The sequence below is a fragment of the Camelus dromedarius genome, chromosome 18, assembly GCF_036321535.1.
Source record: "Camelus dromedarius isolate mCamDro1 chromosome 18, mCamDro1.pat, whole genome shotgun sequence".
NCBI lineage: Eukaryota > Metazoa > Chordata > Mammalia > Artiodactyla > Camelidae > Camelus > Camelus dromedarius.
Window position 1 is genome coordinate 25333002 of NC_087453.1, and position 13269 is coordinate 25346270.

The 13269-nt window shown below is 48.0% G+C and overlaps 1 protein-coding gene across 6 annotated transcripts in view; it reads right to left on the reverse strand.

Annotated features, from left to right (window-relative positions):
* SLC23A2 (solute carrier family 23 member 2) overlaps nt 1-13269 on the reverse strand; it is a 111969-nt gene that overhangs the window by 34070 nt on the left and 64630 nt on the right. For all 6 annotated transcript variants that reach the window (XM_031434207.2, XM_031434211.2, XM_031434208.2 and 3 more), the window contains 2 exons: nt 10063-10179; nt 8004-8161 (listed from right to left, as the gene is read on the reverse strand). In XM_031434207.2, coding sequence (XP_031290067.1) covers nt 8004-8161; nt 10063-10179 — 275 coding nt within the window. The remainder of the gene's footprint in view (nt 1-8003; nt 8162-10062; nt 10180-13269) is intronic.

Genomic DNA, 13269 nt, shown 5'->3' on the forward strand with positions numbered 1-13269 from the left:
TTCAAAGAAAACTCTTAACTAAAGGCAAGTATAACTTTTATCTTCAAGTCCATGATATTCGTGTGTTGCAGGTAAATACCGAAGTTCCATGAACTATCTCAGTCAGCACTTCCAGTGAGACACATTCCTGGGGAACCTCAGTAGGAGGCAGCCAACCGGCTCCTCTCCCAGCAGAAGGCTTCATTCAGACAGAGCACAGGATTTAGGAGAGTCGTCTGGGTAGAATTTTGATAATCTCTTTTTCAAGCATGACAGTATCAACTATTTCAGGTCAAGCGTTTGTTTTCTTACTTAAAGATCTAGCCAGCCACACAGAGGCATGAGGGAGTTTCTTGGGGAGTGGCAATGCTCTGTCTGCTGCTTGTGGTGGTGACTAGTGACTGTACATATGGGTAAAAATTCATATAACTCTACATGCAAAAAAAGACAGACTTTACTGTGTATCAGTTATCCCTCAGATATGACTTTAAAAAATTAACTGTAAAGTATTTTTCTGGGAGGGGGAGTAGGGGGAGTATTCCTTAAAATACTAGAGTTACGGCAAATAGTTATAAAAAATACCAAGTTAAAAATAAACAAGGCAGCGTTTCCCCCCTGGTATCTGACGAGGCTGCGTCCTCTACTCGGTATAGTGCTGCGCCATCCCTGTGCGACTTCTGCCAGCCAGTCGGCTGGCTCGCAAGGATGAAAGGGAGCCAGTGGGCCATGAAGACGACGATGAGCATTTTAGAACGTGAGAACGTGCGGGGCAAGTGGGACGTGACAAAGAAAACAGACTTTGGGGAACTGAATTCATTAACCCCGCACATGCTAAAAAGACTCAGTCTCCTGGAGCATCAGAAATATTAGCAAACAGAGAAAGAGCATGTGAAGTGAAGGGGGGGACCACCTGGAAAAGCGGGGGCGGAAGGAGCTCACCTGCGGCAGTGCCGCCGCCGCGGAGCACACCCAACCCCTGCCGCGTCGTCAAGGACAGGCTGCTCCATCAGGCGCCCCCCCGGCCCTGCTCAGTGCACCCTCCTCTGCCTCACTCGCACCTACCTATCCTCCTTCCCTTCCGGAGGGTCCACCAAAATAATGAGCACCAACAGGCGAGTGTGGGCAGGTGCCAGGCATTATCTTATTTGATTCTCACTAACAACTCTATTATTACTACTACTTTATATACAAGGGGAGGGGACTTTGAGACCAGGCAGCTTGCCTGAAGTAACACAGCCAGTCAACAGTAGAACAGGAGTGACGCCACCCCTGAGGCCACAGCTCCTCCATACAGCTGGTGAGGGGAGCAAGACAGCACTCCCTCGTCCCGGGTCATCACCTCCAGGTTCTCACTGGCCCCCAGGTTTTTAATGTACTACCTAAAATTCTTTGAGTTAAATGAATGATTTTTTTTTAATGTAAGGGAGAAAAACCTACAACTTGCTATTAAGGGCCTGCTTAATGTGACAGGCTATCATCCACATAGCAATTTTGGCAAAAATGTTCAACCACACCTTTGGCCCCATCTCCCAGTTTACAACAAATAGGGGGGCTATGGAACAAATCAAATATCACTACAAGGACACAATCAGACAAATTCAGACCATGGGATGCGCAACGAGACAACTGGCCTGGACTCTTTAAAAAGAGGATGACGTCGGAGAAAATGGTAGGGACTGTTTATTATTAGACCAATGAAACACAGCAAACAAATGTACCACATGAACTTGACTGGATCCTTGTTCAGAGAGGTGGAGGGAACAGCCATGAAAGATATTTTAAGACTGCGTCTTAGGTGATACGACTGAACTTTCTCAGGTGTGGGAAATGGCTGTACAGGAGACCCTCATTCCTAGGAGAGTACTTAGGGGTGAGCCATCATCATGCTGCCTGCAGCTCTCACGTAATTCAAAACAACTGCACATACACCCCACACTAATACATATACAGAAAACGCGTGTGGGGGAAAACCTCAGTCTCCAATCTAAGCACTGCTTCCCTCCACCCTGCTAAGTTTTCTCAGTGGTTAACAGTTCTAAGTCCTGGACTTGAGACCGTGAAGCGTCCTGGAGCTGCCCCCCTACACTGAGAGAGCACACAACACGTCCAGGCCCCAAGAACTCAAGGAGAAGGATGACAGGGGCGTGCTCTCCTCAGCGCAGACAACTCTGTTAGAGACCAGAGTGCTGGCTTGGCTGTAATGACTCTCTTGGCTGAAACCCTACTTCTCTGCAATGGAAGGTTCTGAGTGACCACAGCAGGCCTCTGACAGCCAGAAGAGGCTCCCAAGGAAGGGGCCACTCCACCTCCAGTTTTTTCTTTTGCTGGGGAGCTGAGAGTTAAGCCTCCGAGAGGCACCTGGAACAAAAGGCTGGATGTTGTCCTCCAAATACAGTGCCTGCACACTTCAGGGGAGGTCAGGGGAGGTCAGAGAAGGGGAGCGTGGTGAGCAAGGGGCAGGGTCCTGGAAAGCCCTCCTTCACCCCCCTATCTCTGCACTAATGCCTGGGGTCAAGGGTGGGGACTCTGGGAAGCTCAGAGCTGCTACCAAGAGTTGGTATCTGATGGAAAAGACAATGGCAGCCAAGATGATGCATTAACTGAGTCCTCCTCGAAGCCAGGGAGGTGTGGTTGCTGTGGGCCGGCTAACACCCGGATTAGGCGGACTCTGAACAACCCTGCCTGGCTCTTGGGGTTTTAAAGGCTTTGTATCAATTCCTGGAAAGAGCCCAAGGGTGGCCAGGACTGACATCACAAATCAACCGGAACAAGGAGAACTGTTGAGACCTCACTGAAAGCAAAGTGCAGGGGATCAAAGTCCAAGGGAAGAAGGAAGAAGGAAAAGGTCAAGTGGGAGGAGAGGGATGGAAGAAGCAGCTGTCACAGAAGCCGCCCACCCTCCGCAGGCAGAGGCTCTGAGAAGCACTGGTCACAGAAGTCATACAACACGACCTCCATTTCAACACAATCCATGATCTCTGGAGGAAAGGAAGCCACTTTCACCCCCGGTTGTGCAGGGAAGGAAGGAGGGCTGCAGCATGTGCTGCATCAGACACCCCTGTGTGGCCTCAGCCAGGCCAGCCCATGGAACACATGCCCCGGTGGAGTGTTTATGACACAGCATCTTATGCTGGCATTCTGAGCTCACGCTCAGGTTTGCAAAGGCACATGTCCGTTTCACCCTCACTGTTTCCCTATCAATTCTGGTTATTTTTATGACGTGGAAACAGGTTTCCAGGAACAGCACACCACTCTTCACCAGAGCACCCATGTCAAATGAGGAGCAGAGATGATCTGGCCACAGCCTGCAGATGGGTGATGTGTACACTTTCTCCCTTCCTCTGCTCTAGACCTGCAGTCATCATCTCAGCTTCTTCACAGTGCAGGGCCCACCCCTCACAGGCATGGACCACAGCCAGCCTCTAGGCCCCACGTACCCGCTACACATTTAATGCAAGGGAGTACTGGGTACAAGGCAGGTGTTAAGCAAACACACAGAGAAACATCCAGAACTCAAGACACACATGGCAAACCACTCAGAGTTGGAAAAGTCTGAAAATCTGTCTTAGAAATCATGAAAGCTGAAAATGAAAACCACTTCCTTCTGCAGCTCTGCCTAAGGAAGTGAGTGTGAACCACAAACACACACCAACAAACACGCACAGGCCACCTGCAGTCCTCACGGCGGAGACACTGGGAGTAAAGCCCACTCTCAGCCACGTGAGCCTCTCCCTCCCACACTGTCCCAGCCTCACATGCCCGCTGCCCCCAGCTGCTTTATCTGTTTGTTTGATCCTGTTGTGATCAGGAAGTAGATCAGAAGTCTGTTAAGGCGACAATTCACAGTATGATGAGGGCCTGTGTCAGCGAGCAGCAGAACTGAAAGGTTTCTCATGTTACTCATGCTCCCTAACTTCCCAAACATATTTTTAGGAAGAAGCTTATAATAATCTACAAAAACCCAATGATGGCAAACACCATCTCATTTTCACAAAAGGAAACTGGGAGCTGAAGAGGTCATGTGTGCAGAATCGTAACACTGCCTCTACCTTATCGTGATCGCTAGTTTCACTCCCCCATGGGCAGAGGGAGAAGAAACTATTATTTGCCACATAGTGAAAGCTAACACTTTGCACTGGGAACAGTAGATTCTGACCGCCTGTGGGAATTACAGTTTATCATTACAATATTCAACAGCTTGATTTTATCTAGCACTGGCAATGCTGCTGCTCTGACTCTGATGAGTCCCCTGGAAAAGACGCCGACTCCGTCCTGGGTACTGGGTACTGAGTACCAGCGGTGGGTCCCCACTCTACTGAGGTCTGAGTGCCAACCTTGCTCTGCTGGAAATGCTAGTGGAGTAGGATAACTGGCCACTCTTGAGATCTCTGCTCTTCTCTTTGGAAACCTGGGGGCAAGGGTGTGAGAGGTGGTTTAGCTGGAAGGGGGAGCCCTGCCTCTTTGGGTGCAGTGGCAGGAGGGGAAGCTGTGGAAAGAGGAGTCAGAGCTTTAACAGAAACGGGTGAAGGACAGGGAGATGCAGAGGACAGGGGAGATGGGACACATGAATACAAAGGGACAGCAAACAAACCCGACAGGTGGTGACCAACCAGGCAGAGAGGGGAATGCCCCTCACCCACCTCACCATCTAGGTTCACCTTTGTCCAGTGGGCCCTCAAATATACGCTGAACAAAACTGAAAAGAACATACCAACAACAGCTTGAGGCTTTGTGAAGTTGGAAACCACGCCACAGAGTGCCTTCTCATCGTCTCCCTACCAGATAGAAGCTGGAAGCAAGGTCCCAGGCAAGAAAAAAGTGCTGTTAGCACAAAGAGCAGAAGTTCACCACATGCAAGGAAGGGCCAGAAGCACGAGGGGAGAGGGGATAACATCGCTGGGTGGGGTTGGGGGTGCTCCCGCACCCTCCACAGTACAGAAGGCAGCTGCTCAAATTCACTCACTCACAGGGATTCCTTAATCAAGACAAACAAGGCACACTCCGGGCTGTTCTTTCCATCTAGGGATCGAAAGCAGGAACTGACCCCCGGAGTGTGGGCTGGAGCTAAATCCATCACTCAGACACACCCCAACACGCTCCTTGGCTACCTCGCCCCACACGGTGGAGTTCCCTGAATTCGGCTTCTGTGCCTCTCCTCTACCATGTACCTTTCTGTCCCCCCCATCCCCAATCCTTGCCTGGGCCCCTGTCACCTTTCTCTTGGATTTCCCTAATCCCCTGAATCTGGCCCTTCACCTCCCTATACAGAGCACCAAGTAACGCGTTTCAAGGCACGGCCCCTGTAAGGCGAGTCCCCTGACAATAAAGGCCTTGACGTTCTCCGCGCCCTGCTGATAATGCCCCAGCCTGGCCGGCTGGTCCACAGTCTGGCCTCTGCGCTCTGTTCAGGGGAATCACTCACCAGGCCATGACTTTCTGCCGACTTTGTTCCCATCCTTCCCAGGATGGAAAAGGCTCCTTCAACCCTCGTGAGCTGAGAGCGAACCAAGTCTTCAAGACACATCTCACAAGCGGCCACCTCCTTGTGACTCTGCCCCTTCAAGGCCCCAGCAGGACATTACTGCAAACCCCTGACGGCACAGGCTCCCCTTTATACCACAGGGCGTGCACTCAGTCAGCACCACGACAGGGCCCTGTCCCCTGGCATCCTTCACACAGATGGTTCACTAAGTATCTGCGGGACTCAGTCACTGAGTACCTCTCTCTCTCTCTTTTCCCAGACACAACCCTACACCACAATGTTCATAGAAAACCCATGTCCAAAGACAAAAGCACACCAAAGCCCTGGCAGGACGTATTCACTGATGTGGTTATTAGACATGACGCCTGCCTCCTGATTTACAACTAAGAAAATGGCCACACCACACTAAGGATGGGACTCACTGATTCTCACACCACCCAGCAGTATGGGTGAGGCCTTCCTTGACATCTCCCACAAAACAAAGGAAGGAAAGCTGGTCTCTCTGAGCCTCCTGGGCCCAGAGCACACACACAAGAACTTGCATGTGCACACACGAATGTGTACGTACACACACACACACCCACACACACACACTGCAGCGCTGCATGTCGGGCCTCTGAGCCATCCCAACAGGTGTGTCAAATCCCCCTCCTATCCTTTCTCAGCTCCTTCAGGGGAAGGACAGGGGTGGGAAGGGGAGGGGCAGGGTCTGCAGCACTGACCTAAGCTGCGGTTCAGGTCTCCTGTGCCCTCCCATAACTGAAAGCACTCACAGAAGCTCCCCCAGACTCTCCCTCCTATGTCACCACTGTAGCTACCACGGCCAGGCTCACTTGTCAGCGAGGACCGGCCTCCCTGATGGGAAACCAGGGTCGAGCCGCACCTGGCACCTGCTGTACCACAGTGAACATGTCTCTCATTCCTGCTTCAAGTCAACCAACAATTCTCAACTACAAGCACTGCCTAAGTTTATAAATGGTTTCTGCTACAAGTTCTCTGATGAGTTATCTGTTTAGGAAAAGAACATTTCCCCCAGAGAACCTGTATACAAGGTAAGGCCCCTGAGTCAGCCCACAAAGGTTTTTAATCCATTCTGGCTTTGAAATACAGAACCCTGAATGCTGTATCAAAAGAATGAAAGATGCTGCCAGCCAAATTTAACTACCTGGTCCCTAAGAGAATGAATCGAGTCCTCCCTGGAGTACCTGAACATATCTCCCTCCCTAGTGAGTCCATGACACTCTGCCCTCCCCTCAGGGCTCACCTAAGAGACTTTCCTTTGTGAGGTAAGGGGTCTGCTCAGCATCGTTAACTACAGGCAATCCGGCAGGGGGCCTGCGAGGGAGCTGCTGTACCCCTCTGAGGACGTTGTCTATGCCACCAACCAGAAAGATCTGACACTGTTCTCCCCGTGTTCTCTGGTCTCCCCAAGTAAAGGTCACCCTGAGGATTCTGACTCACTGGAACACAGTCCTTGATTCCCAAGCTGCCTTCTCTGCCCTCTGCCTTTGCTCCCGCTTCCCTAGCAGGGAAGGCAAAGACAGTCTGTAATGGAGTGAGAGACAGAACTTGCATGTTTACTATGCTGCCCTCCCTCCAGGAAGGTCCTGTCCCCACAGGCTCCACCCCTGGAGCAGTGCCCTAGGGTAAAGGCAAAGGCTGCACAGGGAAGAGGGGGGAGGAGGGGACAGGAGAGGACAAAGCAAGCCTACAGGAAGAGGCAGGAAAGGACAGTTCTCTTCCCTCCCATGCCAGCTCCACACCCACTGAAGCTGGGGCCTGGGATGCAAAGCGGAGTCCTAGCACCACGGAGGGGAGCACGGAAAAGGGAAAAAGATACAAACAAAAAAGGACGAAGTGGAATAAGAGCCACATTAGAAGAACGTACACAAGATGCATGCGTGGGAACTCAGAGGAGAGAACAATGGAGGCTTTGGCGGATCAGGGATGCTTCAGAGAGGGAAGGGGCAAGCCAGACGGGGGTGGGGGGGCTGCCAGGAGCACAAGCACAGGCTAGTGAGACAGCAGGTGGGGGCTGAGGGGGCACTCAGCCCCAAGTAAATGCAGGGAAGAGGACTGCAGGGCTCAGGGGTGTAGCTGGAAAGGCTGAGGGACAGAGAATCAGGAAGAAGCCTACAGGATGGGCATACCCCGGTTTTTAAACAGGGAGTACTGTACCCTGGTGGCACTCAGCAAGACGTGAGCAGTGAAAAGACAGCACATCGGGCGGGGCAGAGGAGAGCAGCCCTAGAGGCAGGGAAACCAACTGGGAACTGAGCAGAACAGTCCAGGTCAAAACTCCAGGAATGGGGGCAGAGAAGGGGCTCTGGAGAGAAAACCTGCCCTGCCAGCTGGTGGGCTGGAAGGAGATGAAAGTCAGCCTGAGTTTCGAGCCTGCACAACTGGGTGGGAAGCGGTCCCACTCACCAAGAGAGGAAACACAGTGGGGCTGGGGGAGACGCAGGGCAAAGGCCACTAGGACACACCTCCCCACACTCCGGCCAGTCCTTCCAAGCAGTCCCAATTTAGTGCCCAATCTCACCTGCATCCAAAAGTCGTCTGCAGCAAAGTTGTGATTCCCACGCAGAAGAAAATGGTCCCGATGAGCTGGCTGGTGGCCCACTGGTCATACCCCACACACATGGCGTCGGCCAGCAGAAAGGGCACCGCGATTGTGCCGCTGAAGCACGTCAGGTAGTGCTGCAGGCAGCAGGGAGACAGAGGCGGAAGAGTAACCCTTCTTTGTATTGTTCTGTTTCCTAACTCCTGCTGTTTTTAAAAAGAATCCCATATGAAGAATTTGTTCTTGTAGATACACACTCTCACTATATGCCAAATCATATCTCTTGTTCAGCATTTCTCCTTCCATTACATTTTCTTGTCTTATTACTTACTTGTATTGTTACTTATGACTCATACGAATCCAGGCCAGCATGAAGGAAGTACTCAGTACAAGCACTGGTGATGTTTCACTTATGTAATTGTTACTGGGGATGTTTGGTTTTTTTTAAATGATTTTTAGCATCAACTGCTATAACCGTAGGTCCTTCTCCTCTAATCTGTTAACATGAATTGTGTTGCACTGAACCATTCTTGAAACAAACCCAAGTCATTCACGCTGTATTTTTCTTCTGGGATTTGATTTGCCAATATTTTATGTAGAATTTTACATCTGTGGTCTTGAGATAGCCTTTTTCTTTTTTTAATTCTTTCAGGTCTGGGGATTAAAGTTACACCAGCTTCACTGCACAAGGCGTTTTCCATCTTTTTCAGTGGTCTGGCATTGTTTGACAGCCATCAGGGAAGAGCTAAGGACACACAGCAGTCGTGGGGCTCCTCCAGAAAGAGCCCCTCCCACTCTTCCTCTGGGGCCCCTCCCCCACTCCCTGTGCCCCTGGCAGGACAATTCTCAGCCCTCACTGCTCACTCCCTTCCTCCTAGGTCTTCTTGTTCAGTTCCTACTTCTATTCTCCAAACTTCCTACTTTTCTTCCCAGTAGTTCCCCATCGCTGCTCACATGTGCCAAAATGTGTTGCTTTCCGCCCATAAAGCCCAACACTAACAGGCATTTGGTGAGGGGAAGAGAACGTTTCTGGCCAGGACCCCCTCAAGCTGCTCACAAGTTTAGATGCTGTGCACTGTCAAGAAGGGCATGATGCACACGGGCTTCCCAACCCTGGCCTGGGGGAAATTATCTGCCAAGGCCTCTCAGCCCCTTTGGTTGTGTCCTCTATACTAGACACCTTTCTGTCCACGTTACCAAGTGCTTTGATACCTAAGGTGGGGGAAGGGACCTGGAAACTATATCAAAGCATCAGCTGTCAGCAGGTACAGTCCACCTCCAAGTGAACAAACCTGTCTGAGCAATGAGACTGATTTTCTCAGCATGAACAGATCATTCAAACTTGAAAAAGAATGGAAAGCGAGACCTTAAACCAAAGCAAACACAGGCCAGGAGTATTCATCTGGGCAAAGAGCTTTCCCCTTCCTCTTAAAGCCCTGCTTAATCCGAAAGTGGGAAAAGGGAGTGGGGTCGGGGAAGAGCACCAAAGATGTGGGAGCCCTGCATCCTCTCGTGTCAACGCCTGTCCCATCCACCCCTCCCCTGGCTGCCTCCCTGCTCTGCTCCCACGGGCAGCTGCAGCAGACAAAGCAGCCACTACCAAAGTCCGCCCTCCTTTAAAAATAAGGCTGAAGCCTCCCCATTTATGTCCTGGCCAACATGGCAGAGTTGATGGTGACTGTGGGTTGGTTAACTAGGAATGGGAGATGAACGCTAACCCTACTTTTCTCTATGCTTCTGTCTTTCTCCTCCCTCTAGTCTCCCCTTTCCAGAGCCACATGGTCTTTTCCACTTCCTTCCATGTCACTTCTCTTGCTTATTCCCTGAACACTTTCCTTCTTTCACTCCATGGTTATTCCTCCTGTTCTCTTACTTTCACTGATATGAAACTGATGTTAACAATTGCCATTCGTCATTCTTAAAAAGAGTAATTTATAATAAAGTCATCAATAAATAAGAATAAAAATTGAATTTTAAAAAATCCAGACAGACAATTCAAGTATCTGCTGGTGGTTACATCCCAAAGGAACCATCTTACCTGCAACCCCAGAAATATGCACAGGTACCAGGGAGGAACATCTTCTATCGTGTAAATCATGTCTGATCTCTGGGGGTCTAGACTGCCAGTGCTATCCAAGGTTTCGGCAAGAGAGCTCTGAGAGTGAGAGGGAAAAAAGGAGTTGCTTAATGAAAGCAAGAACGTACGTTAACTCAGCATAAGCCACTCTTAACTTAAAAACAACTTGATAAAGTGGCTGTCACTCTCCCATAAAATTAAGCCTTGGCTACCTTTGACGCAATGACAAGCACACTCAGTTGGTGGGACAGTCTGTTCTCGGAGTTTGGGGGTTCGGTATCCCTTACCATTAGCTCATGCCCAAGAGCAACCAGCTTGCTCAGAGCTTCTCCCCAGGTCTGGGCACCTCCTGCATTGAGACCACAAAGTAATACCTCGGCATGAGCGGTCTTGGGGGCCCTGAATGAAATGTTACAAAATGCTAACCACTTTCAAACAGAGAGCCCTCATCTGTCCCTCCCACCCCATTCCATATATGCAAGGAAAAAGATGTTTGTACCTACATCCTCTTCTGTTGAAACACTGCAGCTAAGACACAATGGTGAGTGAAGAGAGCAAAAGTACACAGATATGAAGATTCAAATTTTGTTTTGAAAAGCAGGCTAAAAATGCATTATAGTTTAGGGGACAATTTTTTTTTCTTTTCTCCCCCCATCATACTAAATATTTAAAAAAATTAGTGTTAAACACTGCATGCTTTTTAAGTCGGAATCTTTACAAAACCAGGTACTTTGGGTTACAGCCTGGACGCTTCCAGTCAGCTTCAGCTTCAGCATCACTTCTGAACACACCTAGTACCTGAGCCGAAGAGAAAACTCAAGGTAACCTCAGGGGTTCCCCCATGCACCCTCAATATTGCTCTGGTTTCTAAACTCTGCAATTTCCTGGAATCCAAGATGTGCGCTTCTTTTTTTTCTTAAAAAAATGTTTTTATTTATAACACAAAGTGTCCAACAGGAAATAAAATGTAAAGATGTGACGCAAAAAAATATAGATGATGACATTCTGATCCTTGACCATGGCTAGTCCAAGTTGTGCCCTCTTGTCCAATGGATTTGGTCCACAGAAAGATGCTCACTCCATACATTTGTCATTCAATTCTTCACACACAGGGGGACGGATTTGGGGGCCAAATACTCTTGAACAAAAGAAGTGACAAAATTCAGCCTCACCTTCTAAAGCCTAAAGGTAAATGTCTGATGTAAGTTGATACTTGATCTAATCCATATGTGAACTGAATCTGACCTTCGAGAGAGAAATCTTTTTCTTTCCATTCAAACAATGGATAGTGGCAGATTTGTATTACTAAATGGGTTTAAATAGATCATATGTGTCTTCTAAACTTTGTTAGTAAAGGTGGTGAGTTGTTTGATATGCACTGATGCACAGTAAGTGATTAACTTAGCAGGTCTGGGCTGTCCAAACCCTGCACGCTTCAAAGACAGGTTTGGTCCCTGTCTGCCACTTGGGAGATAACCTCTATGCTCTTGTAATATCTTGCTCCTCAAGAGCGTACTTGTTTACCTGAAGCCTTGGACTTCCCCTCATAGTTTACATTAACAATGCAACTGAGGGTGGGGGCCCTGGGCCACATGGTATGAGTTTGACTCCAGAGGGGCTGGAGACAAAGGGCAGCCATATGGGTGGTTGGCCGCACCTACATGACTGATCCCAATAAAAAAAAAAACCCTGGACACCAAGTGGGTGAGCTTCCCTGGTTGGCAATACTCCTTGAGTGTCAGTACACACTGCTTTCAGGAAATGAAGCACTGCCCATACAACTCCACTGGAAGAAGACAACTGAAAGCTTGTGCTGGTGTCTCCTAGACCCTGCCCTACATGCTTTATTCCACTGATTTTAGTCTGTACCCTTTTTCTCTGAAATAATCTGTAATCAGGGATATAACAGCTTTTCTGACTCACGTTGAGTCCTCCTACCAAATCACTAAACCTGATTTGTGACCCCAAATCAGCCTCAGAAATCCCTGAACATAGTTGTTTGTTTTGCTGACATGATTCAACTATGGATAATGAACTCAATATACAAAGGACAATGCGACACTATCATATTATATGGTCTCACAGGTAAGGAGTGTTACTGCTCACAAAGTAAACAAAAAGAAATGTCTGAAAATAGTACAGAAACACTACAAGTTACAGATCAGTACAATCTGGAAAAAAAAATAGAAAAAAAATCAATAAAACCAAGAGCTGTTTTTTTGAAAGAGTAAACAAAATCAACAAACCTCTGGCCAGGCTCACCAAGAAGAAAAGAGACGGGGCACAAATAAACAAAATAAAAAATGAAAGAGGAGAAATTACAACCAACATCACAGAAATGCAAAACACCGTTAAGAGAATACTATAAACCACCATATGGCAACAAACTGGACAACACAGAACAAACAGACAACTTTCTAGAAACATACAGTGCACCAAAACTGCATCAAAAAGAAATAGTTACTTTGAACAGATTGATCTCTAGAAGTGAAAGAGAATCTGTAATAAAAAAAGAACTCCCTGCAAACAAAAAGTCCAGGACCAGATGGCTTCACTGGGGAATTCTACCAAACACACAAAGGAACTCATACCAATCCTTCTCAAACTCTTTCTAAAGACTGAAGAGGAGGGAACACTCCCAAATTCATTCTATAAAGCCACCATCACCCTGATATCAAAACCAGACAAAGACATACTACAAAGTAAACAGGCCCACACTATTCAGAAATGTCAAGATAACAAAAGATAACCAACACTGAGGAACTGCTTCAGATTAAAGGAGACTAAAGATACACAAAACAATTAAACGCAAGAAGTGATACTAATTTGGATCCTGGAACTAAACTTTATTTACCTATTTATTCTTTAGCTATGAGGAACATTATTGGGACAACTGAGGAACTTCAAATAAATATTTTAAGGTTTATTTTAAAAATCAAAATTAATGAAATCAATCAAGTATCAATAATAATTGTATAAAGGTGACTATCCAGATTTGGGGAATTGTACTGAGGTTATATACAAGAATGTCTTTGTTTCTGGGAAATACACATCGAAGTATTTGGGGATAAAGGAGCATTATGTCTGTAACTTACTTTCACACAGTTCAGAAATAATCTGTATAGAGACAAAATGATTAAGCAAATGTAGTAAAATGTTAACATCTGG